General features: G+C 48.4%; 9 protein-coding genes across 9 annotated transcripts; 4 read left to right on the forward strand and 5 right to left on the reverse strand.

Moving 5' to 3' along the window:
- Positions 1 to 195: 195 nt before the first annotated feature.
- Positions 196 to 486, reverse strand: LACBIDRAFT_297519 (uncharacterized protein; the record flags this gene model as incomplete). The annotated part of the gene is made up of 1 exon (XM_001881207.1): positions 196 to 486. One exon carries the CDS (start codon positions 484 to 486, stop codon positions 196 to 198), a length of 291 nt encoding a protein of 96 aa, XP_001881242.1.
- A 450-nt stretch (positions 487 to 936) lies between these two features.
- Positions 937 to 3,807, reverse strand: LACBIDRAFT_297520 (uncharacterized protein; the record flags this gene model as incomplete). The annotated part of the gene is made up of 5 exons (XM_001881208.1): positions 937 to 1,194; positions 1,247 to 1,913; positions 1,974 to 3,085; positions 3,138 to 3,355; positions 3,408 to 3,807. 5 exons carry the CDS (start codon positions 3,805 to 3,807, stop codon positions 937 to 939), a joined length of 2,655 nt encoding a protein of 884 aa, XP_001881243.1.
- A 306-nt stretch (positions 3,808 to 4,113) lies between these two features.
- LACBIDRAFT_294319 (uncharacterized protein) lies at positions 4,114 to 5,629 on the reverse strand (the record flags this gene model as incomplete). Its single annotated transcript, XM_001881209.1, has 5 exons — positions 4,114 to 4,354; positions 4,408 to 4,642; positions 4,705 to 4,890; positions 4,942 to 5,044; positions 5,128 to 5,629. The coding sequence occupies 5 exons, from the start codon at positions 5,627 to 5,629 to the stop codon at positions 4,154 to 4,156; spliced, it is 1,227 nt and encodes a 408-aa protein (XP_001881244.1). The 3' UTR covers positions 4,114 to 4,153.
- A 331-nt stretch (positions 5,630 to 5,960) lies between these two features.
- On the forward strand, positions 5,961 to 6,387 carry LACBIDRAFT_327173 (uncharacterized protein; the record flags this gene model as incomplete). The annotated part of the gene is made up of 3 exons (XM_001881009.1): positions 5,961 to 6,183; positions 6,241 to 6,308; positions 6,361 to 6,387. 3 exons carry the CDS (start codon positions 5,961 to 5,963, stop codon positions 6,385 to 6,387), a joined length of 318 nt encoding a protein of 105 aa, XP_001881044.1.
- Positions 6,388 to 6,796: 409 nt separating this feature from the next.
- On the reverse strand, positions 6,797 to 11,089 carry LACBIDRAFT_327174 (uncharacterized protein; the record flags this gene model as incomplete). The annotated part of the gene is made up of 18 exons (XM_001881210.1): positions 6,797 to 7,288; positions 7,359 to 7,479; positions 7,947 to 8,022; positions 8,097 to 8,150; positions 8,220 to 8,259; positions 8,855 to 8,979; positions 9,047 to 9,107; positions 9,164 to 9,316; positions 9,369 to 9,647; positions 9,701 to 9,749; positions 9,811 to 10,066; positions 10,124 to 10,267; positions 10,323 to 10,447; positions 10,507 to 10,535; positions 10,585 to 10,649; positions 10,699 to 10,812; positions 10,869 to 10,996; positions 11,064 to 11,089. 18 exons carry the CDS (start codon positions 11,087 to 11,089, stop codon positions 6,797 to 6,799), a joined length of 2,337 nt encoding a protein of 778 aa, XP_001881245.1.
- A 256-nt stretch (positions 11,090 to 11,345) lies between these two features.
- Positions 11,346 to 12,922, forward strand: LACBIDRAFT_297524 (uncharacterized protein; the record flags this gene model as incomplete). Its single annotated transcript, XM_001881010.1, has 6 exons — positions 11,346 to 11,575; positions 11,633 to 11,749; positions 11,806 to 12,288; positions 12,347 to 12,432; positions 12,487 to 12,683; positions 12,737 to 12,922. 6 exons carry the CDS (start codon positions 11,346 to 11,348, stop codon positions 12,920 to 12,922), a joined length of 1,299 nt encoding a protein of 432 aa, XP_001881045.1.
- Positions 12,923 to 15,638: 2,716 nt separating this feature from the next.
- Positions 15,639 to 17,591, forward strand: LACBIDRAFT_184962 (mitogen-activated protein kinase MAPK; the record flags this gene model as incomplete). The annotated part of the gene is made up of 9 exons (XM_001881011.1): positions 15,639 to 15,723; positions 15,783 to 15,976; positions 16,025 to 16,085; positions 16,138 to 16,460; positions 16,515 to 16,775; positions 16,827 to 16,892; positions 16,949 to 17,009; positions 17,062 to 17,173; positions 17,230 to 17,591. The coding sequence occupies 8 exons, from the start codon at positions 15,639 to 15,641 to the stop codon at positions 17,145 to 17,147; spliced, it is 1,137 nt and encodes a 378-aa protein (XP_001881046.1). The 3' UTR covers positions 17,148 to 17,173; positions 17,230 to 17,591.
- A 235-nt stretch (positions 17,592 to 17,826) lies between these two features.
- Positions 17,827 to 19,649, reverse strand: LACBIDRAFT_297528 (uncharacterized protein; the record flags this gene model as incomplete). The annotated part of the gene is made up of 3 exons (XM_001881211.1): positions 17,827 to 18,216; positions 18,276 to 19,238; positions 19,443 to 19,649. The coding sequence occupies 3 exons, from the start codon at positions 19,647 to 19,649 to the stop codon at positions 17,827 to 17,829; spliced, it is 1,560 nt and encodes a 519-aa protein (XP_001881246.1).
- Positions 19,650 to 20,127: 478 nt separating this feature from the next.
- LACBIDRAFT_297529 (uncharacterized protein) lies at positions 20,128 to 23,923 on the forward strand (the record flags this gene model as incomplete). The annotated part of the gene is made up of 21 exons (XM_001881012.1): positions 20,128 to 20,228; positions 20,281 to 20,323; positions 20,376 to 20,494; positions 20,551 to 20,575; positions 20,635 to 20,673; positions 20,732 to 20,767; positions 20,822 to 20,884; positions 20,938 to 21,127; positions 21,184 to 21,317; positions 21,368 to 21,515; positions 21,569 to 21,610; positions 21,666 to 21,682; positions 21,801 to 22,080; positions 22,132 to 22,158; positions 22,208 to 22,261; positions 22,313 to 22,335; positions 22,389 to 22,496; positions 22,546 to 22,584; positions 22,632 to 22,679; positions 22,729 to 22,814; positions 22,873 to 23,923. 21 exons carry the CDS (start codon positions 20,128 to 20,130, stop codon positions 23,921 to 23,923), a joined length of 2,673 nt encoding a protein of 890 aa, XP_001881047.1.
- Positions 23,924 to 24,042: the final 119 nt, after the last annotated feature.

Raw genomic sequence — 24,042 nt, forward strand, 5'->3', positions numbered from 1 at the left:
CTATATCTTTATTCATTCCTTTATTCCAACATATACCCACACTCATTTACCCCAATATACCATCTTCCAGAGTGGAAGTCATTCACCGAGAATGTGCCCATCTACCGCTTGCTCACAAAAATGCCAGGCGCGACAAGCTCTCCTACGAAGCGCAACTGTCTCCTTAGGTTGATACCTTGTGATTCGCTAAGCCAGCTAGCTCCCTTCTAGTCTCCCGTAGGCAACTCCTATGATGATGGTGATGACAGTCGATCTCCGAAATTTCATTACTTTTTCTTTGGTAACTGCGTTTAAACGATGTTTGGAGGTTCTGAGAACCGGGGGTGGCGAGATAGGCTGGGTAGGTTTGAAATACAGTATCTTTGATGATGGGTGTACCGGAATTTGCATCGTGAGTAGTTCACAAAGGGTAAAATGGGCGAGGAGGCATTGCAAATGAGTGAGAGGAGTACTGGGTGTATATTGAGGGTGTTCATCGCTGAGCATGGCTGCGGATGCCTTTCACTATCCAAACCCGACGCGTCGCGTCTCGTTGATTAGCGCTCTCACAATAATGTCGGAAATTTCCCAGGCGCCTGATAAGGCTCCGGCCTTGCAATGTTGATCGCCAACATAATCAGGCCTTGCCCAACCCTTGCCAGCCCTTGTCATTTCACGGCAAACCTGACGAGATGATGCCGGGAAAATCCGGGGGGCGGTTGCCTTACAAGGCGACCAGACGTCTGATGTAATGATTATTTCCACCTTACAGTCGTGGACAAGCAAAGCCCACCAATTGCTTATCTGGCTGAAAACTCAATGAAATCGCGAGATTTTTTCAGAATCTTGCTCAGTTTTTCAAAAGACGTCGAAAACACCCCCTCCGAAGTTTTTCCCACGAGTAATTAGGAAGCGCCAAATTTTTGGGGTCGAAAACCGCCAATGTAGATACGAAATTTAGTTGAGTACTGAGTCTAAATGCATCATTGCGGTCCTCGAAACGCTGCGATGCCCTTTCTGCTTTCGCACAGCCCACTGGGCAGCCTCCCCAGTCAATCCGATGCGATAAGCTGACATCCACCGCCACGATCGGTTGATGAATCGCCGGATCACCTCAGGAGGACAAGCGTTCAGCGCTTCTGAGGCAGCGTCTTTTGCCTGTTGGAAAGTATTCTTGTCTACTTGTCGATATCTGTATTTAGCCCATCCCCAATACTATAGAGTAGAATCAGAATAAAGTTTGCCATAGGAAAGTATCAAGGCTCACCATTTCAATGGGATTGAGCTCGCAATGGAATTTAGGAAGAAAAATACACTCATGCCCGGCCTCCCGAATTACAGTTTCAAGAACGGAAATCTGGTTAGCAAAATCTTCTTGCTTACTGAGAAGACGTGCCATGCAGCAATTCTCATTCTCGAAAGGGCAGACTGGTGCGCATTTAGCGCGAAGGTGGCGCACATCAAAGCCACGCTCTTCAAGAGTTTGTTGAAGCCCTTTTTGTTGCCCAGTCTCGGTGGTCATTTTTTGAATCCTGCCGCGATATTCTGGAAATGGATTTGAATCTGGAATAATAGTGTCTTTTTGCCGACGTTGTGCTCCACCGTTCGATTTATTCATTTCAAAGGCTTTGAGCGCATCAGGTGCTAATGCGGCGTGAGCAGATGATTGATCATAGATAAAAAGTGCCTGGCATCCTGGATGTGCTTCTTCGAAAACCGGGATTGCCTTGTTTTTCACCTGATCAATAAGCTGCTTGGAATCCCACCATGGATCACCATTGGAGCCTGGATAGATTATCTGCCGTGCTTCCTTTAAAACTTCACCGTTTGGGCCGTTCACGACCAAACGCCCATTCTCAGCCTCAATATATTCTGAGATGTGTATTAAGCGTCCCCTGTCTTTTTTTGGGATGATCTGCTCCGTTGAATGTAACCTGGAACAAAAAACAATAGTTAGAACTAAGGCAAATAAGCCAAGGGAACAATAAACATACCAAACCGATGCTGTATGCTCAAAGGCATGGAAAGACGACTCATCGTGAAACTCGGGGATAATTTCTTTCTCTCCCAGTTGAAGCAAGGGTGAAATTCTCTGTAAATCATCACCTATACGCTCATACCTCGCCATTCGGCTTTCAAATTCGGCCATTTTTGGAAGGAAAATATTCTGACGATAGGAAACAACGTCTGCCCGTTCGTGTCCATCCACGTAAACGCCCTTCTTAATTCTGGTGCGATGCCAACCAAGCTTAACGAGCCAGCGACGAGCTGTTCTCTCGCAAAGTGGCTTGTTGGGATAAATACCGAGCGATGGAAGTATTGATTCGTTAAGGCCTTTCTGAAATTTGACTGGGGTAACTTTCCCCTTCTGCTGCTGGATAAGCCAAGCACGAGATGCACGACGAACTGCCTCATTTTTCAAAATTGATCGTGAGTTCTTCTGCCCACCACGTCGCTCCCGGGGAAGCTGTTCAAAAATTTGATAGTGGCGTGCAAGGGCTCGGATTCTCCTTGCAAAATGATCTGACGATCCTTCGAGTTTTTGGTGCCACTGCTTGGCAATGTCTTTGCTTGCTTCTATTCTACCAAGTCCTTTGAGGCGAAGCGTGGCGAAATTACGAAGAATCATGAGTTGGTTAATTTGGGATAAGGGAAGCGACTTGAATTTTTTATTGAGGTCATTCTTAATTTGATCGCGAAGTGCGTGCCAGTCTCGTATTTCGCTTGGATTTGACGCAAAGCATTCGTCGAGTTCCGCCTCCCATTCCTCATCTGCAAGTTCTAAATCATCAGTATTTTTCTGAGCTGCATGATGGGGGTCTGCAGAATTTTCGGGGTTACTCTCGCATCCATTCTTTCTCTTTCCTAGGAGCGAGATCTGGTCATCAAATAATAAACGCGGTGGACTCATCGATTCTTCACGGATCTGGACCAAATCACAAAAAACATCTGCTGGGGTTTCGTCATCAAACATTAAACGGGGTGGGCTGGCAGATTCAATGCGAATTTGAATGTCATTTTCTCCTGCATCTTCTTCGGCAACAATCTCTGCGTCTCTTTCAAGAGGAATTTCGAGCTCTGGACTCTCCTGCTTGATTGTGTCAACCTGATAAAATTTTAGCAGCTCTAAATTTGATTAAAAAGTATATTTGACAGACCTCAAATGTATCTTCCCCAAATCCACTCGAATCCGATTGACCTGAATCTGATTCCATGTTGTCCTCATGGTCTATACATGGCCTTTTGTCAGTCTTCGTGAATCCGAGATCTTCAAGAGTCTTCTGATCTTTTAAAAGGGACTTATAACGACATTGAGTTCGCGTCGATTTGCTCCCAACATCTGGACCTTTTTTATATTCTTTAGGACGGTTTGTGACTATCAAAATGGGATTAACGCGGAAAGTGAAAGCCGAGTTTAAAGCACGCACTCTTTCTCTCCTTCCGCAACTTCTTTCTTGTCTTTTTTGGCACCCAATCCTCATCCATCAAATTGTCCCCGACATCCATCGCCATTCGCATGAGGGCGACATACAAGCCCTTGTTTCTGTACTTTCTTGGATTCACCCCGGGCCGTATTTCCTCGACCTTGTCAAGAAAATCCTCTTCGTCTTCACTATCAATATCACCATCGGACTCTACACCATCACACACTGGTCTACTGCTGTCAACGTGCACATTGGGAACCCACTCTTCATCGTCGACATCATCGAGATCGTTATCTATCAGCAGATCAGGTGTGTAGTGGTATGTTGCGACTACAAATTTGTAGTCTTCATGTGAGGATCGCACGAGCCCTGAGGTTTTTGGTTCAATCCTTACTTGTTGCATTTTAATTTGCCACGTAACATTGTTAAGTCTAGACTGTGACTCTTTATAATTTGGATAATCTTATCAGGCCTGATAATCTGATCTTATTAAGTTAACCCAAAACTTAATAAAATAACTGCAACGTTGTAAGCCATTATTAGATTAGGGGTGCCTTGGGTGCCTAATAACCCTTATTAGGCGCCAGGGAAATTTCCGACACATGACTCAAACGTGGGAATAAAGGGCATCAATTTTTTACTACGGTTTGATGGGCGCGATTGAATGCAGACTAGCTCCCTTCCTCAATTCAAAATCGCAGGCCAAAAATTATGAGTTGATAATTTATTATAAAAACGCCACAACAGTATCAAGCCTTCTTTTCCTCAATGCCTGGAGGAATCTCCCACAGCTGTTCCCTGAATGCCCAGGGAGAATTGTACCATAGCCTCTTCTCTAGCACCAAGTACTCCGTCACTCGTTTTGGGTGAGCTGGGGTCGTACCACTTTCAGTTTTGGGTCCAGCAGGCTCGTGAAGGACGCTTCCTCGCGAGTCGTATATCTCGAGACTCTGACAATGTTGGGTCAGCAACTGTAGCTTGCGTGAATGACCGTGAATCTCACCTGCTCTGTATCGAGCCTCACCAATGCATGGACCAGATATCTATGTCCAAGCCTTGGCTTTTCTGATCCCAAATACCCATCCGTTACGCGCAGCGATACGATGCGGGTTGGTTGGACCTCATTGTGGAACCGCCAGATGAATGAAAAACCTCCTCTTTTTCTACTGCGAGTAAGGTCCAGCATATGTTTCTGGTAGTCCGAAGTGGTATACGTCTTGACGCCTTTTTCTTCGTGCCTGAGAAAGCAGAGCGAAAAAAATGAGTGGGTCGCTAAATGTCATTATGAGGCTGAGGGTACCTAGCAACTGCAGTGTTGATCTTTTGGTAGGTCTCCAGAGCTATTTGAGCGAGAGGTTGCATCCAGGCTCCACGTTTGACGGACTGAGTGGTGAAAGCTTTGTAAGGCCAAAGCAATTTCTGCCACCACCGCGTTTTCTCCAAACTGATTCCTGGGAGAGCGTCGCTGGCTGCGAGAACATATAGACTGAAAAGGGCGAGTCAGACATGCAAAATTACTAGACGCGCATCCACATACCTAATAGCGTTCTTGAGGGCATTCTGGCGATTATTGAAGAGATTTTTGAACATCCTCTTGATTGAAAAGTTCTTCCATGTGACAGATGCAGGTATCATGACGTCTTTTCTTGAAAATAAAATGATTAGTTGCCGTCGCGCCCAAAGAAAAAGTTTGTCGAGGTAAATTGAAAGTGACTAAACCCACCTAGCGATTCATGAATTTGCTGTCCCCATGGGTCAACTTGGGGCATCAAGCGTGACATAAGTTGCAGCTGCTCCAGTTGCCTCAACTGTGCCTCCTGTTCCGAAATAGCAGGTTCTTCCTTCTTTTTCTTCGAGACTCCCGAAGGAGTCGCTGTCGTTGTTGAAGTTGGAGGGGGTGCGGGGGTTACCTCTGGGTTTTTAACGGATGTAGTGGGGGCCGGCTGGGAGGTAGTGGCCGCTACCACCTTTCCTTGGGTGGGTTTGGCTGGCTTTTTGGTAGTCTTAGCAGATCCCTTTGCAGAGGCATTAGGGATTGGTTTACTGCCTGCAGACGTCGCCTTGGGTGACGCTTCTGACTTTTTTTTGGCGGCAGCCGCGACGGCGTATTTTCGGGTGCATGCGGGTGAGGCAGGAAGCTGCACAAACCGGAATGAAGATGTAGATAAAGCAGTGGGTTGAGAGCACAGCCAGACGAGGCGGGCCCTCTGCATACCTAAGGCCATGGCTGGTCGTAACTTGACGCGAAAGTTCGGTATGTTTGTTTGTGCATGTTGGTATTACGTTTTCGGCAGCCCTCGTTCACCGAAAAACATTTTGAGCAAGGCTTTTCCTTGAACCATCATCTTCACCCCAACATCCATTTAAACCTCATTCATTATTATGCCTGTCAGTCAATCCTAGTATCAATAATTTGTGCCGTCTAACTCTTTGCAGCGTCAATCCCGTGGTCGCTCTGCTGCTCCTCGCGCTGCACCCGCCCCTCAGCAAACTCGTAGTGCCCACACAGCTACCGCTCCTGCCGGATACGCACCGGCTCATGCTCCCACTCCAGCAATGGGAGCACAAGCTGCAGCCCAGCCGAAACAACCTGGCATGATTGCCCAGATGGCCGCTACCGCTGGTTCCGTCGCGATAGGTTCCACCATCGGCCATGGTCTCTCGAGCATGCTCTTCGGTGGCAGTTCAAATTCTGCTGCTCCCGTTGCAGAGGCACCCCCTGTGCAGCAGCAACAGCAACAACAGATGGGAGGTGTTAGCTGCGAAGTCCAAGCGAAAGGTATGTCATTGTAACAGCCAATCCCGTTTTTCCGATTATCAATACGCGATTCGTCAGACTTCACCCGGTGCCTAGAGAAGGCTGATCTGCCTTCATGCACTTGGTACCTTGACCAACTGAAGGCTGTATGTCTACGCCCGTCTGATCTACATTTGCGTCTGATCTTCCTTCCCACAGTGTCAAGCGGCTGCCGCCCCATACTAATTTGCAAATTTCAATTAGACCTCTGGCCACCGAGATATCATTCGGTGGGCGTTAGTCCGTTGTGCTTTGTAGTACTCTTTGTGCAAATGGAACGTTTTGCTTATATTTTTACATCAGAATGTGCCACAAGAAGTATGAACAGGTAATCATGAGTTGCTCTTGACTCCGAGTAACTCGAGAATGTAAGAGCTTAGCATCGTCACCTCTGTTTTGCTCGCTTGTCTCTTTGTTGCCTTCAGCCACGGCAAATTTCGGACGGCATAACGAATTGTTATAACCTGAATCGTGGAACGTTGGCGATGAGAGACAAGCACCAGTGACATGACGAAAGGAGGGATCGCAGGTTCAGAACTATCGCCTCTAAAATCAATTATCAACTTGTGTCATCGAAGTGATACCTACGAAAATATTAACACCCATAACGGAACGGGCTGGGGGTGGTCACAAGGTAACTGTCAAGGTCGACGGCGCAGCCCCACTCAGATGGCCGTCCACACTGCGGGAAATTGGGGTCGCCCCCTCCAGAGTCTGGAGAGTTCAGACTAGCCCTCGGTGTCAAATGTGGACCGAGTTTATTTTCCCGTTCACCCAATAGAAACTTCCAGTCATCCGTAAGGAGTCCTTGGCAACCCAAGTCACTGCGTGGGGCGTTCCAATGCCGTAGGAAAAGGGTTCGAAAATCGATAGCCATCCCGTATCTTTGGCTGTACTCTTCAATGTACAATGAAGCCTTAAGAATGAGTTGGACGGCGATCCCGGCATCAAGAAGCGCTTGCATAGCGTCTGGATGGGACGTCGCCAACCACCACTCTTCGGCAACGACCTTCTCGGACTCATAGCGGCTGTACAACTCCAATACGCGACAATACTCCTCCTCGATTAAACTGGGGTGTTCGGTGATCTACGAAGATAGGTTAACAACATATTCTAGAATCTAGTCCTACTCCGCAACTTTGCAAGGGGATACTCACCAAAGGATTTTGTGTGGCATCGGGCAGGTCGTGAAAGGTCTTCAACTCTCTGGCACCATAGCTTGCCGTTCGGCGTTCGAGGAAGCTCTCGGCATTGTTATTACAAGCAGCACTGGGACAGCTGCATACCGATGGTGGTCGAACTGATGGACTCTGAGCATGCCGCCGGGAATAAGAAATTTGATGAGGTGCAAGGCGTTGTTTTTTAGATGAACGCCGTCGTTTGTTTGCCGATCCCTTGGGTGTTATGGACGCTTCAAAGACGCCCAACCGCCACGTATTGACGCATTGAAAGAGGTCGAGCAAACCAGCAGTCATAGCAATAGTCATGGCAGACGAAATTCGAGGGATAGAAAGGAGTCAGAAGAGCAGGGGTTCACCGTTATATCTTTCACTATAAGTAACCGACCCGAAAATTGCGGAGAAAATGCTCTAAAGTTGACGAAAAGGTGACGAACCGGGGCTACGAAGTTGCAAGGAGCACCGCCAAAGTGAGAATTTTCATTGGTCGAGTAGCCTTTACCTACTTAGCCTAGGGCGGTCGTCGCCTCCTGCAGGGCAATGCCCTGTTTCAAAATCAGAGCTTACCAGAAGAGACCAAAAGTTATGATTCGGAGAGCCGAGAGTTGATTGGCAGCCCTATTCCAAGGCAACTTGTTGGGACCTTCACCCACAATTTTCAAGTTTCTCCAGGCTCTCGCATTACGGGTCTTTTCTGAGGTGCGTATGGGGACATACTGACTTGTGGAGCGTTATGGACTCCACTTGCGTAGTTCAGATTCCACAAGACCCCTGAACGTATGCTCTGCTAGGCCCATTGAATAATATGATGCGCCAAAGAGCGGCTTTACAATAGCTCACCGCTATCCCTGTAGTTATGTAGATCTTCAAAAAGGCAAAACTATACAGGTAAGTATTGGAAGGACCCCTGAAAATGCTGCTAAATGGTAGATACCGATCCGGACAAAAAAATTCGAAACGGGGGTGCTAGGCTAGAGACAAACCGGACAAGTTTTCGAAAAATCAGCAAAATGCTAGATACGAAATCCGGACAGGTTCTCGAGGAGAATGAGAGGCTAGATACTAATTGGACACATATGGTTGCATAGTGCAACGGAAAAATGTAGGTAGTTTTTGCAGTCAGCCGTGTGGTCGGTGGTGCGAACCTTGCGCTGCAGAGAAAGTTTTGGCCCTGAATGGGCTAGATACGAAGTCCGGACAAACTTTTCAAATTTGGTCTAGGCCAGATAAAATCCGGACAGACTTCGCCAAAATTGGTACGGACAAGAATCTGAAAATCGTTGATTTTAGTATCTATCATTTGTCCTGTATTGGAGGGGTAAAAGAGGGGTGCAATTGAATAAAGCAGGACGAAGAAAAAGGAAAGGTTGTCGTCAAGTTGTCGTCGGATAACAGCGAATAACGTCCTGTGAGTATCCCCCGCTGAAAAGAATTATATTGGATACAGGGCAGATAGGTCAGTGGACGTTACATACATAGAGTGAGCATGGACTTAGAGGAGTCATACACAAGTCATACAATGTGGGTATAGCTGTCCTTCTCATCAGAAACCTCTCTCCGACGACGAGGATGCAGAACGGAATGGAATGCTTGCGATGCCCTTTTCAAAAGTTCAAATTCCTCCGTCCATTTGAGAATAAGAATGATCCCGGCTGTTGCCAACATACTACCGACCGCAATCACAAAGAAGATCCAAATTGGCATTGACTGGTTGATGCTGAGCCACGACTGGAGTAACGTCGGTTAGTCTAAGTTTACGGACATGCCGAACGCATCACACATACCGTAGCAAACGATAAGGGCAGGAAAACAGTCGCTACGACTGATAACCGGCCGCCTGCTTGCGAATCTTGAACTTGGAGGCGGGCCATTTCCGCAGAAATCAGCGCTTGCCGATTCGCAAGGCGTGCTTGTTGGAGGGAAATATAGTTATTTATCTGCAAATGATTCAGAACGGAGCTTGTTTAGATATCAGGTGAAGAAGCATACCAAGGTCAAGCTCATATTTCCCCGGTCTTTGCATCCTTCGAGACGTCTTCGTAAATCAAACAGATTGTTCGTTAGATTGGCGGTATCGTGGATGTACATGTCTGGGCGGAACTGTGGCTTGGTACCGTTCCCTAGGTACTTGAGATAGCCCTCGTACTTCCCCAGCTGGAGATTGAAGCGATACAATGTCTGGACGATGTCACGATGGAGGTATGTCCCTATGTCGTAGAGATTATGTTCTGGAAGCTGATCTGGCAAGCTTTCCGGGAGAGACTCGTCCTATCAGATGAACTATGAGGGTTATGGATTTAGAAAAACGGGTGTAGACCTACGATGACTTCTAGATCACGCTGGACCTGAACCGTGAAGGAATGCCATGTTCTGATTTCAAAAGGTTTGAGAAAAGTCGCATGCCAGTTCGCTGGCCAAAAGAATCAAATACCTGAGAAGCTGCTTGACAACTTCTAAGATTATCCCAACTGGCTCCTTCGTAAATTTGACCAGCGTTTCCGTCTCAGCTTCTTTTAAATTTCGCATGAACCATTCGGTGCAAAGTGGCTGAGTGCGCTCTGTAGCTTGGAGTGGCAAGGACGATACTGCCCTGCAATCCTCAGCCAGGTACACGAAGGTATAGAAGCCATCCATGGGAATAAGATAACCAGAAGTTCTGCGGTTGATGTAAACATCGTGAGATTGTACTGATGCCACCTCGAATGTAAGACAACGTGCAAGAACAGTTTGGTTAAACAACGTACCCCCCGTCAACCCAGCCCCATAGAACCTATGTCGACTCGACAGCTGTTTCAATCGGCCTTCGCGTACAACTTTCATTGCAGGTGGCGTTTTCGCAGAATAGAATTCAAAGCCAGGTAAATCGAAGGACAGAATTTTACCATCATCTGATTATGATAGTTCTGTTAAACTTGAGATAAATGCGGCCGACTACAGACTTACTATGTGTATTGAGCCAAAAGCCATCTGATGCCTGCTCTGAAGCTACCCACGCCCAAAATGCAAGATGTATACCAAGAGCCGTGCTCATGAGCTGCAATGCTTCTCCTGACATTTCTTTGACCAGCCTTAAAGGTGTTTTCATATATTTAGACGTCTGAAAGGAAGAAAGAAGAGCTTGACTTACAGCACGCGTATAGATGTTGATGGCGCAACCTGAATTATCGAATTGAGCATGATACATGCAACAAGACGGAATACATACCTTCTCTGCAGTCAAAAAATTCCACAAAGTGTCCTTGTCCGAAAACGACCTTTCATTTGACAATGCTTCATGCGCGTGTTTTAGTTGGGTTTGACAATGGAGCTACCGACTAACCACCATCTACAGATATTTCGATGCTTCGAACATCCATAGAATAACCATTTGAGTACTTCGAAACAAAGTCTTTGATGATGGGTTCCGAAAGGCCGTAAGTTCTCCAGCTTTCTGCTGTTCGTGAATGATGAGTGGAGTGAGCACTTAAAATTGAAGAACCTGCAGCTTACATTTGTCTTGTGTCTCTGGGGAGCTCGAAGATACAGAACCTGGCGCAATTCTTGGTGTAGTTTCGAGGAAGTCGGAAGCCATGGTTGATCCTGGCGTCACTGCCAAAGGAGAGTAGGCTGTCTCCACCCTGTGAGTGAATTGTATTATCTTATGTATTGCGGCGCTGGAGCTTTAAGCGCCTTGGGCCTTGATACCATGCCGAGTCAAAAGGATCCCACATTCTGGCTCAATGAACGTGTGCCTGTCAGGGGATATGAGATGTGCACCATGCACCTACGTGACCTACCAGCACCCTACGTTCGTAAGGAGTTCTTCGATATGAAAGTTGCATTTCGTGTCAGCAATGGTGGTGGAAAGCAAGCGGCGGAACGGAGACTTCTTGTTGATCGTGAATGCATCCGTGATCGCGGTTTTGTGGTGCCCCTAAATATGACAGTCTCATGTCTAGCCTCCAGTAGTGATTTGCTCTCTTCAAGATGACTACGTTGTCAAAATCCTTGAGGCCTCTCGCCCGACCTCATCGATGGAAACCAACGCAAGCAACAACGGGGCTTTCTCGATTGTTCAGTGAAAGTCGTCCTCGGCGACAGCAAAATATTCCAGAGTTCGAGGCAGAAGCACGAACATCTCGGTTCAATCTCAGCCGTCTCTCTCCTTTTTGGACGGCTCTCATCGTACTTGGGGCAGGTCTGACTGCTTATGGCCTGTACTAATATAGTCTCTCTCTCCATTTTGCCGCTGTTTACAGATTATTTTCCTCCAGCTATGATATATATGCCACATTGACGATGTGGCCTTCGGAAATCCGGAAGGATCTCCGTGGGGGACTGGCTGCTAAGTACAAAGGCGACCTATTGCTGAGCGCTCAATATCTCAGAAGGTGCGATCACCGTTGTCTTCAATCCCCGCCTTCTCTTCAGACTTACCATCGTCTAGGGCTTTGGATACATCCAAAAAGATCCCTCTTACTGAATTCAAAACCTTGCCATACCTCAAGACGTCGGGCATCGCCATCTGTCTCGCTGGCGTGCTAGAAGAGGACGGAAAGGTCGAAGAAGCTTATAAAGTGTACGAGGATGCACTTCTACAGCTTCAGCACGTCATGGACGCCAAACCTCAAGAGCTGAAAGGGCAAGAGAAGATGCGTGCTGTAGCCCTCTCTCACAAACTTGGGGAGATGGCGCATGATATGCATAAACCGCGAGAGGAGGAAGAAAAATGGCTTGTATTGTCTGTGGAGACCATTCTGAAGAGCGTTCTGCAGGCGCCGGCAGGAAGTCAGGCAGATCAAAATGGGAGTCGGCACGATATCCAAGTTATGGTAGAAGAATTGGCGTTGCCGGGTTGGGTTGTACAACAGGATATTGCGGCACCTTTCGAGGCATTGGGCAGCTTTTATTCAAGAACTGGGAACATTCGGTAAACACACATTGCCTTTATATCCTGGAGTGGATCAAAAACAACTTCTCTTACTCAGTTTTGCAATGCCCCTATATCTACAAGCTGTATCGATTCTCATCCCGCCGCCTCCCCAGGAATGCTCACCGGAAAACAAGTGCCGTGGTGAGTGGGATGGCGTTTCCATTCTACAAACGACACTGACAACCTGCCTCTCAGGTGCTCAGATGATGGGGAACATCGCTGACCTCATATTACAGAGTGGCACCAGTCCTGAGTTGATTCAGCAAGCTGAGTCGTGGGCGAACAAAGGTCTCGAAGTTGCATCTGTCGTGAGGAACAGCTCGCGTGCCAAACATGACGTTTGCGAGATAGCTTATGCTTTCATGCTTTTCAATCTTGGAAGGATTCGGGAGGTGAGTGACTTGAGATTAATTCATTTAACCTCAAGTTTCTTATACTTCTGCAGATATCCAAAGATTATGGGAAGGCCAAAGAGCTTTTTACTGCGAGCTTGGAACAATCGAAGGCGATTGGACTAGAAGAAGGCATCGAGCACGCTGAGGACGGATTACGTTCATTAGGTTCAGATCAAAATACAGCTCTTCCCTCTATCAAGCCGACCCATGGAGGAGTCCAAAAAGATATAAGTTAAGTACGAAGGGTGCCGCGTGGAGGTGTAGAGGTAGAAAATGTCTAAACGAGGGACAAGGGTGTAAGTAATTGATAAAAATTCCGAATGCAACTTAAGCATCCTCGTCCTCGACCTCCTCAATCCGCGCACTCCGACTTTGGGGCCGTGAATCCGCCGACTCATCATCCTCGACGGCTGCCGACCCGTTTTTCTCGACTGCGCTTGATTTTCCCTTCTCCTTGTCGCCCTTCTTTTTCTTCCCCTTCTTCTTGGGAAGATCCCACTCCCATAGAGGTATAAATGAATCAATCTAGCATCCGGTGAGCATGGACATCATTGAACAAGAGAGAAAAAATGACGCACAAAGCCAACATCGGCGAATAATTGGGGGAATATCCAAATCCCAGGACTCGCCACGATGACAGTGATGATATAGAAAATCAACCGCACAATCGCAATCGCGAAGAACAATCCAATGAGGCCAAGCATGCCAATACTTAGATACCACACTCCCAAACGCATGATGGGGGGCCAGAGAGGGAACATCACGCCCGCCAGCATGATAGCGACCATCAGAATGCCACCAGCGTACGTTGTCCATTGTGAACCTTCATAAAACCACGCGTAGTACTCCTTTACGTCGAACTTCTGGTCTTGAATGATTTGGAGGGCTTTCGGCGAGGATGAGGATGATCCAGTCGGCCCGCCACGTTGAACACGGAGGAAAAAGGCGTAGCTGTTTATCTGTGAAAGAAGATTTTGGGCTTCTTCTTCCGAGGTAATAGCTGGGACTCCTTTGAGTTTAGCATAGGCTGGCGAAAGGAGTGCTTTAACTGCGGATTTTCCTGGAATTATACACTGCAGGTCAGTGGCGCGAACTAGCATGTGTATGGCGATTGCTGCGCACCTTTGAAGTAATCCAGACGTTTCCCGTTCAGTGCTCCTACGCGGATTTTCAAGCCTGCATTCCCGCCGCGAAGGAACTGGGCGACTTTCTTTATTTCTGGAGACGCCTTTTGTTGTTGTTCCATGCCTGTTGAAGCTGGCTTCGCCTCTAAATTAATGGTACAATATCGCTGAAAGATTGAATTTAGACAAGATTGGGTTGGAGAATAGAATAGCGATACTTACCGAGGATGCGCTGGTGGAGAACGATAAGTAGAAGACCGACACGTCACAACAATTTACATTGTCAATGGTGTACAGCCACAATCACACTATCAATCACAAGAAATCGCCGACCCTTTGCTTTTGGCCACCTCTGGAGGGAAATCCTTGCATTTCACCCTTCGACGCGTGTTCAGACTATCGGCTGCGGGGTGCCCTCTTTCCGTGACGAGCGCCTTGGACGCGTGCCCGGACTATTTTTCTGTTAATATCTTTGAAGCTTATCACGACCATCCTGAAATACAACAACTTGATCGCTTCTCTCGCTTTCGTCATCATCGTCCAGAGACCGCGCTCTGGGTAAACGGTCGACTTGTTTGACAGGTTGTCCTCGGCAGCATTACTCTATCCTCCTTCCAAACTATTTGGTGTATTGACAAAACTGACATGATATGTTCATCCAAGATTTTCTACATACGAAGTGAAACTAGACAAACGGTGATTTAGGCGCGAGCCCACCATGGTATACTCTGAGTCTATGCAATCTTCCAAAACCAGGACCTAGTTCTTTGATTGGGTAGCTGCCAGAACGTGTGTGCGCTTGTAGGCGGAGAAACAGGAAAAGCCTGGGAAAAGACTTCGTTTTCAAGTTGACACCCATGTGGCGGAAAGGTGGCCGCCGCGAACGTCACCGTCGCCAGGTTCAAACTTGTTATGCTGGTTGAGAACTTTTCAATTCCTTACTTGATCTTCACGACAAATCGTCAATTCGACTCGGGAGCGAGGTATTGATCGATCCATTATACCACCAATGAAATTGACGGGTGTAGGGTGCAGGGGATATCAAGTCGGCAGTCGTCTTATCTGTCAACGACGGATGATTTTTGATATGTTTCAATGAATTGGGGAATTCAAAGATGCACTTGGAGAAATCATGATGACACTTGGGATCATGGGGTGGTTTCATGCAATCTGCTCATGCCGAGTTCATTATCGTTCCATCACGTCGTATGGGCCTGATGAGAGGAGGTATCTCACCATTTTCACTGCACGTCCAAATGCGAGCCCCGAACGTCTGGCCTCAGGGGATAGTATGAACTTTGCTATATTCAAGGCATCCTTTGTACATGCATATGGTTCCCATGGGGGTGATCAGCAGGCGATCTGTGTACACTAGCTCATCGAAAAGGTACATAATGAGTGTGTTGGGACGTGAACTTTTCGCACCGTCGCCAAGCCAAAGGCGAATCTCACGATGTGCAAACTCCTAAAGATCAGGTGTGCGTTTTTGAGAGATGATTTTGAGAGGTGGGAGATGTAGTGGGGTTCTTAAACGGTGAGAACACATGCTAAAGCAGGCAGTCACCATGGCAATGCTAAGGGAACCAGAAAAAGGTTAGATAGCAGGAGAGTAACAGAACAATTGGAATTTGAGCTGATGCTGGGCATCGTGAGGAAGGGTTCCAAACGAAAAGGTTTTGTTGTTGCTACAACCGGTGTTGTTCCATATTACGACACAACCTTTTTTTTTGTAAATGGCTCTTGTTATTGTCTGAAGGCCTTATACCCCTTTGTCTGATTTTTGCTCCCATTCTTTCATCCCCCTCACTACCACCACAACCCACTCACAATGCCAGACCCTACCCAAGCGCCTACGAAGTCGAAATCGGCAGCACCTGCCCAGCCCACCCCGAGGAAAGTCAGGTTTAACGTCGGTATGCATCTGTCGCCACTCCTTCACCGACTATTGTTCACTGATATCATCTCTTTGAAGGCACCCAATACCAAGTTCTCGATGTCGTTGGTGAAGGCGCCTATGGGATTGTGTGCTCTGCCGTGCATCGACCAAGTGGTCGCAAGGTCGCTATCAAGAAGATCGCCCCTTTTGACCATTCAATGTTCTGCCTGCGGACCCTCCGGGAGCTCAAGCTCCTCAAGTTCTTGAGTGAGGCGGGTGTTAGCGAGAATGTGAGTCGACAGATTTGCCAGCTGCCAGACGCTTGACGGCGCGTCAAGATCATTTCAATTTTGGACATCATCAAACCAGCCTCAATAGATGCGTTCAAGGAGGTCTACTGTACGTTTGCCACCCACCGTAGATTGTTAACTACTAACACCATGTCGGACAGTGATCCAAGAGCTTATGGAGACTGACATGCATCGGGTTATTCGAACACAAGATCTTTCTGACGATCACGCCCAATATTTCATATACCAGACTCTTCGTGCTTTGAAAGCACTCCATTCTGCAGATGTTATCCATCGTGACCTCAAACCCTCCAATCTCCTCCTCAACGCGAATTGCGACCTGAAGGTCTGCGATTTTGGGCTTGCGCGGTCTGTTAAGACCGCTGAGCCATCTGGCACGGAGACCGGGTTCATGACCGAGTATGTTGCGACCCGTTGGTATCGTGCCCCCGAAATTATGTTGACGTTTAAGCAATACACGAAGGTGAGAGATGCCCTTGTTCTCCAATTTTCTACCGATCTAATCACAAAATACAAGGCCATTGATGTATGGTCGGTAGGTTGCATTTTGGCAGAGATGCTATCTGGCAAGCCACTCTTTCCGGGCCGAGACTACCATCATCAATTAACTCTCATCCTCGACGTCCTGGGAACGCCCACACTTGATGAGTTCTACGCCATTACCACGCGGCGTTCGCGGGATTATATCCGGGCACTCCCATTCCGGAAACGTAAACCGTTTGCGCAGCTCTTTCCCAATGCAAACCCTCTTGCGGTAGATTTCTTGGCTAAAACCTTGGTATGTTACCATATGATATCTTTCCAGCTCCATGAATTAACAGTGATGTAGACGTTCGATCCCAAGAAGCGGATTACTGTCGAGAATGCTCTCGCGCATCCCTATCTGGAATCCTACGTATGTGCTACCCCTTGTTCACTCACATCAAACCTGAACTCATTCATCTTCCACAGCATGACCCGGAAGACGAACCCGTGGCACCGCCTTTGGACCCTGAGTTCTTTGAGTTTGATTGTAAGTCTTCGAACCAACTTAGGTGGACTGCTTGACCAAGTCATATTTTTAGTGCACAAGGACGACATCAGCCGAGAACAGCTGAAGGAACTCCTATATGATGAGATCATGTCCTTCCAACCCGCGCCAATTACATAGTGGCTGCGCATATAACTTCTTTGTATGTGAGTATCACTCGTATCCCACACCCGTTCGCCTCCCTTACCGTGCACTTTGATAGTCTAATCGTTTGTAAACCTGCCTGTATACCTCGAGATCAACCGCAACCCTACAACTACACGCTTACCTGACATCTATTCTTGGACGACCGTGATGTGGGATGAAGAAGGCGGAGAAGGCATCACATATCGCCTATACATGCCCCCTACTCACCCCACCTGGTCCAACTTTGGTTTTAGGTTTTTCTCTTACAAACTTGTACGGTGCATCTGGGAATGTGCTGTCGATGCAAAGTACTTTTTTTTCCACTCCATCTTCGGTCACCACGCAGCTGTATTACCACCTTTTGCATTTTGTGGAAAATAGATTCGAGCTGATGATTCATTCAAATGAGATATTTTTCGCGTGATGGGTGCGAAAAAACGTGTTGAAATAGTGGCAATGCAAAGCAAACAAGCGGACTGTGACGACATGATACCAATGGTAAGAAAGAAAAAAAGAGGGAACGTAAAGAATCATCAAAACATTGAGGGACAACTTTTGGGTGGCTTTTTTGAAGTAACCCCTATGCGCGGGTTGCTCCAATGGATGGATGGAGACTCTTAACATCGTCAACACACACCTCCAACGACCGAACCTCCTTCAGCCGCTCGCTCCCTTACTTGTTGGGTGGGGCGCCCCGACCACGGCCAGGCCCTCCACGACCACCACGGTAACCACCTCCACCTCCACCACGGGCTTCACCATTGACGGGGGGTGCACCTCCCCGAGGTCGGCTGACAGGCCTGTCCCTATCGCCTCGTTCCTTCTTCGTCTCAACCACAATGCGCAGCTGACCAACTTCACCGCCAACGTCAATCCACACACCACCCTCTCCGCCCTGGTTCTGCGACAAACTGGCGATGATGGCCCGCTTGGCAGAGTCGAGGCTGTTGAATTCGAGGAAAGCACAGGCCCTTGACCGGACGATCTCGAGCTCCTTGATGGGTCCGAATCGTTGTGCAAGTAGGGTCGAAAGAGCGGTTTGCGTGATGGGTTCCAAGACACCCTGTATGGCAAAATGGTGATAAGTAACTTAGCACAAGGAAGGAAGGAGGGTAAAAATACCTTGACAAAGCAATGAGCAGTGGTCACGTTCTGTGCAGCGATATGGGCGGGGTGTTCGTGCCTCCCTCCTTGAGAAGCCTGTGGTCCAGAATGATGCTGGGGGCGGGGAGGAGGATGATGAGGTTGGGTAGCGGCTGGTGTTTGAGTCCCGCTGCTTGGTGCGGGGCTCGCAGGAGCCTCGCTGATGGCGCGCGATTCCTGAGCCACTGAGCCCCACTTCTTCTGGTTAGAAGCAGCGAGAGAGGCCCATGACCTCGGGGCAGCGGGTGTAGGAACGGAAGCAGCAGCTGATGGAGGCGCTTGAACAGCAACTGGAGCGACAGGGGTTGAAACAGCAGGTGCGAGGGGCTTGGATGCGGCGGCGGGGGAGGGCTGCTGCGCAGGGGTGGAGATAGGAGATTTCTCAGTAGGAAGGGCCACGGGGTGCTCGGGTTCAGGGGTGTGGGTACCGTTGGTCTGGGGAGCAGCAACAGGAGCAAGTTGGGACTGAGACTCAGCAGTGGGAATAGAGTGTTGGGCAACGGCGGGTTCGGGAATATCAGTGGTTGGGGCTTCATCAACAGGGGCAGCGACCGGAATGGGTTCGGAGATAACGAGGGGAGGAGTAGGCTCGCGAGCCGGTTCATACACGGGTTCTGCCACTGGTATTGGCTGGACAGGAGTCTGCTCAGGTTGGGCTACAACGGGAACAGGCTCAGTGGCCTCAGCGACCTCACTGGCATCATCGCCCTCAACAGTCTCTTCTTTGAGGAAACGGAAGATGTCGTTGAGGACGAAGTAGCCGTTTGGCTGCTCGGCCAGAAAGAAGGTCTGAACAAATTTGCGCCATGTTTCGCCGTGATTTGACATTTCACCAATGACCTGGATGATGATACCGCCATTTGCAGAAGATTGAGCGTCGACAGAGTGGATAAAGACTTTGCAGTCCTCGAAGCCGATGGAGGTTATCTTGTTGTGAATTTCCTAGGAGAGTTGGTCAGATTTAGGAACAGCATGATTCTTAGATAACGATATGAGTCAATCAAAGAAGGTGGAGTGCACCACGGAACTCGGTTAGTGAATGACTAAACGACATTAATTGAGAAGAAAAAAGGCAGTGAACCACAAAGGCCATTGGGTAAAGAAAGAGAGCAGAAAGCTTGTGGTAATGAGATGAAAAGGACCCACCTGTTGACCGTAGCATGGCTTACCATCCTCTCCTTCAGTGCCATGGATGAAGGTGGAGTTTTTATTATAAAAACAATGCAAACGATTGGGGTGTTTGTTGACGAAGGTATAGTACTGAGGAACAAATTGCCAGCCGACTTCGGATGGAACAACATTGCTGTGAGCAGTAGGAGCAGCGGCCGGAGGAGCAGTTGTTGAAGTTGTCATGATGAGCCCGCTGTTGAAGGGTTGGATTAAGTTGACGAGATGGTTTGTTGATAAAGACTTACATGAAGGATTAAATGAAGTGTGAAATGAGAAGGTCTAAAGGATACACGAGGACCAAGAGAAGAGGCCGCAGAGGAATTCTGTGAGCTGGTTGAGGACGAGAGTGACAAGAACCAAACAACGAAAAAATATCCGTCCTTATTTGCACCGGCATCTCGCGGTGGCTGCGCGTCCCCCTTGCGCTTCCTTGAAGAAATTGCACCCTTAATCACTCTAACTTTCTTGTAAAAGGCTTCTAAAATTGATTACAATGCGGGCGCTTTCGCCTGTCCAAACGTCGAATTTTTACAGTCTCGGTTTCGTGAGATATAGAATTTTCTGTTATTCACACGAATAGGGACCTCATTTAGATCATAGACGGCGCCACAGCAGGCCCATGATTCTGTGCTTATCTCGATTCTTAGATCAACACACCATCATGCCTCGCAATAGAACAATCCTCCTCCTTCTCTTTTTCATATTCGCCTTCTGCCTCTCAAGCAATGGCGTCCACGCATTCGGCGCGGGTAACATCCCTTCGTGAGCGCGGCCTTCAACGAGGATTGAATCTGATCTAACAAGGAATCAACAGTTTTGCATACATGGAGGGAAGGGCCTTTCGCCACGGCGACATTGTAAGATAGAATCGCCCCCATCTTGAACCGTGTGTTCTAAGCTTCATCGTAGGAAGATATTCTTTCAACTCTAGCCAAGAAGGGTGCTGGCGGCGGGTTCGTGCTCGCCAGTATGCTAGGGGGCGGGGGAAGCAAATTCAACGGCCTCGATATCAAGCGCATTTACTTTGGGTGAGCTCCACTATGGTCTCTTTGCCTGACGCCAATAATGACCCCTGGCCGTCAAGAAATTGGTTGCGCGACTACAGTCAGGTTCGTTGATGCTTTTGTGGAATTATGTCATCACGGACGATAATAACCCTTTTAAACAGGCGGTCGATATTGCTTCGCTCAAGAAGCTTCAGTTGCAGGTGCTCATCCTCAGCGATTAACCACCAGATCATAACTGATTTTAGAGTTGGGACACAGACGATTATCAACCTTTGCATGGTCCTTGGCTTTATGGTCGGTCATCTCAATTTCCCAACTTGAATCGTCGGTTTCTGATATACCTTCTAGGCACACGGCTATGCTACCCATGAGTTTGAGGTTACTGCTGAGCGTCTAGGTGTCTACCTTCCTGTTAGTCAACATTCGGTCCAGTCTTCCCATTGTTCATTGTCCCCCTGTTTCAGACCGAGCACATCGACAATCCCAAAGGCTACGGAGCAGGCGAGGATCCACGGCAGTATCACCCACAGCTTCGTCCCCCAGTTGATGTATGCCTGTCTTCTGTGACTCCTGTAAAAATGTCTCATTTTTCCCGCCAGCCGAGAGAATTAGAGATCGACCCCCGCACCGGAATGAAGAATTATATAGCAAATGGTATGGCTCTTCAATGTTGATGTTTGAATTTTTCTAAGTTGCACTCCGACGCGCAGAACAAGGCCATTGGGACACGTCAAAAGCTCTTGTACGACGCACATTGGAGAGATGCATTCATCATGGAAGACAGCATCGTGCCAATGGGGACAAAAAGGACGAGTACGAAGCATATAGGCTTCTAGGTCAACTCGTTCGTTTCCTAGTTTCTTATCTCGCTGTAGCTGATTGATTTGGACATAGTTACACACCTTGGAAGATTTTCCTGCACATTCCAATTTTTGTGAGCTTGCTCTGGTATCTTTAGGTCACCAACAAGTATTTGTGCATGTGGGCGATCAGGTTCGCATACACGCACCTAACGGCAAGACGGTTGCCCCGATTGTCACCGGTGTGTGGTTCTCCAGCTACCGGAGGCGATCTCTTCATCGACCAACCCTCTAGGTTCATTTGGATCCAGTGATTTTATCTACTCGTTGCTTGGAGGTAAAGCTTGAGCACCCTCCCATGTGACAAGATGTAGCTGACTGTCATGTCATAGAGGCTGGTGACCACCTTGTACGAATATCATTTTCGTCATGCATAACAACTAACACTCAAACTCCCTCTTTCTTCCTTTTAAGAGCGAGGTACAAATCTATATCGTCTCGTTAATATTCCGCTAATGCACCGAAAGGCGTCAGTTTCCGATCTCAACAAGGAGCTCGATAAAGCTCGTGCCAAATCGCAGACCCAATCCCGCTCAGGACCTGGTGGTGCTCCCGCTGACCCCGCAGATGTGCTTCGCGATCTTTTGTTCTCCCTTCCTGGGGGTGCAGATAGCGAGATGAGCAGAGATCTGGATAACATCAACAGAATCAGAGCTGGCCCATCCCAAGGAGGGAAGAGGCCGGAAGAAATGAGCCCGCAAGAGTTGCATGGCGTCCTGTGGCAAGTCTTGACGTTTAGGGACTCTGGTAAGTTTTCGTCTGAAGTGTATGTTGCAGACTTTCTTATGGGTTTTTTAGTGGTGAAGAAGATAGCCAAAACCATTCGTCAGTCGATTGTCCTCTTCTTTTTGTGCCCAGTTAATCCTGCGTACAGAAATGATTCCAGGACTTGGTCCGTTGATTCAGAAAATCACAGACTCTATCAATGGTGAGCCTTTTGGAGTGAAACTATTGAGTCTCTTGAATAAACAACCCACAGTCTTCGTTTTGACAACTCTGGAGGTTGATGATTTCGAGTTGTTTTGGCCGTATTGTTGTTGACGTACTTTAATTAGCCCTTCTTGAAGCCCATCCTCAAGTCTGCAACTGGTGGACTGTCAGCCGCCTCTGGTGAAGTCATCAATAACCACGATCAATACGAGGTTTTCAATGATTCACGAGTTGTGAGTGACCCTGGATCTTTGCTTGCGCCTGCTTAGCGACGTCCCTCAGTCCGATCCCACCCATTCTTTCCTGAGTAAAGATCATTTCGTAGGTTCAAAGTCTACCCTCTTATTTACTTGCTGATGTCGCCCCAGAACTTGATCCTCAACGAGCCTGCAGGCCACCTTGCGAGGATCATTGTTGTTCGTACTCCCCCTCACAGCTATTCCTCCTGCACTCACAAGGCTCAAGGTTCATGCTGCGGGTCTAGTCATTAAATCTTGGGACGATAATTCAGTAAATGTCCATCAAATCTCTGAGGAGATCCTTCAGTGCTTGTCAGTCTTTCCTGTCGCGCATCACGTAGTGGCTTCATGCCTGATCAATTATTCTTAGGTTCCACCCGGACTTCCATGACAAAAATTCCAAAGTTCAACGGGAGATGATGCAGTATATGGCCGACTGGGTAAGCAAACTTGGTGGCAAGCAACATGCGACATTGCAACGGCTGAGCAAGCAAGCCGTCCGCAATCATGAGAATATCCGACTCGCTGGAGATGGTGGGGCTCCAGCCTCTCAAGGGTCGTTTGCAGATAGCCAAGCACACAACGTTCAGCATGCTTTGGCGGGCTATGCGCAGAGTCACATCCCAGGTTTTTCGCAGGCGCAGTCTGTATATGGGTCAAGAGATGGGCCTGGAGGTGCGGGTGAAGCAGCATCGTACTACAGCAACAACAATCCCAAGGCTCCTGGTCCCGTAGGATCATCTTACGCGCCACCCCCTGGAGGGTCGTCTTACACTCCTCCCGCCCCCCATGGCGGCGGCACATCATCTTATGCATCTGGACGCCCCACAAGCCCACCAACCTCGTCGTATGCGCCCCCTCCTGGCCCACCACCTCCCCATGGTCCTCATTCGTCCTACTCGTCTGGACCTTCTGGTTATTCTGGAGGGGGCGCTTCGTCTTATGCGCCTCCATCTGGACCACCGCCCTCTTCCTACGTGGCGCCTACAGGACCACCGCGAACATCCTCTTACCCTTACCCAGGTTCTCCCACACAGTCTGGATATACACCAGCCTACGCTCCAGTATCGGGACATTCATCCCCTCCACCGTCGTTCCCTGGCGCTGCACCGTCATTCCCTGGTGCTGCACCATCGTTCCCAGGCGCTGCACCCTCTTTCCCTGGCGGACCTGATCACGATCACGGGCATCATGGACACGGACACGGACATGGCGGGTACACTGGCGGCGGATACGCACCACCTTCTGGGCCTCCCCCTCATGGGGGCGCTCCTGGGTACCCTGGTGCTAGTGGTGGATACGGTCCTCCATCCACTGGGTCTCCATTTGGTTTCCCTGATGCCGATCAGTATCCTGGCTCCTCGCCTCCACAGTTCCCAAATGCTGGACCAAGATTCCCTCAGGGTGGTGGTGGATGGTGAAGGGCTGCTTGAGAAGAATAAATAATCGGAGTGTACAATTATTGGGTAATCGGAGACCTTTCTGTTGTTCATATTCTCTGTATCCATAAATAAGACTGTTCACAAAGGTATCTTGGAAT

The sequence above is a fragment of the Laccaria bicolor genome, genomic scaffold (assembly GCF_000143565.1).
Source record: "Laccaria bicolor S238N-H82 LACBIscaffold_12 genomic scaffold, whole genome shotgun sequence".
Classification (NCBI taxonomy): Eukaryota; Fungi; Basidiomycota; class Agaricomycetes; order Agaricales; family Hydnangiaceae; genus Laccaria; species Laccaria bicolor.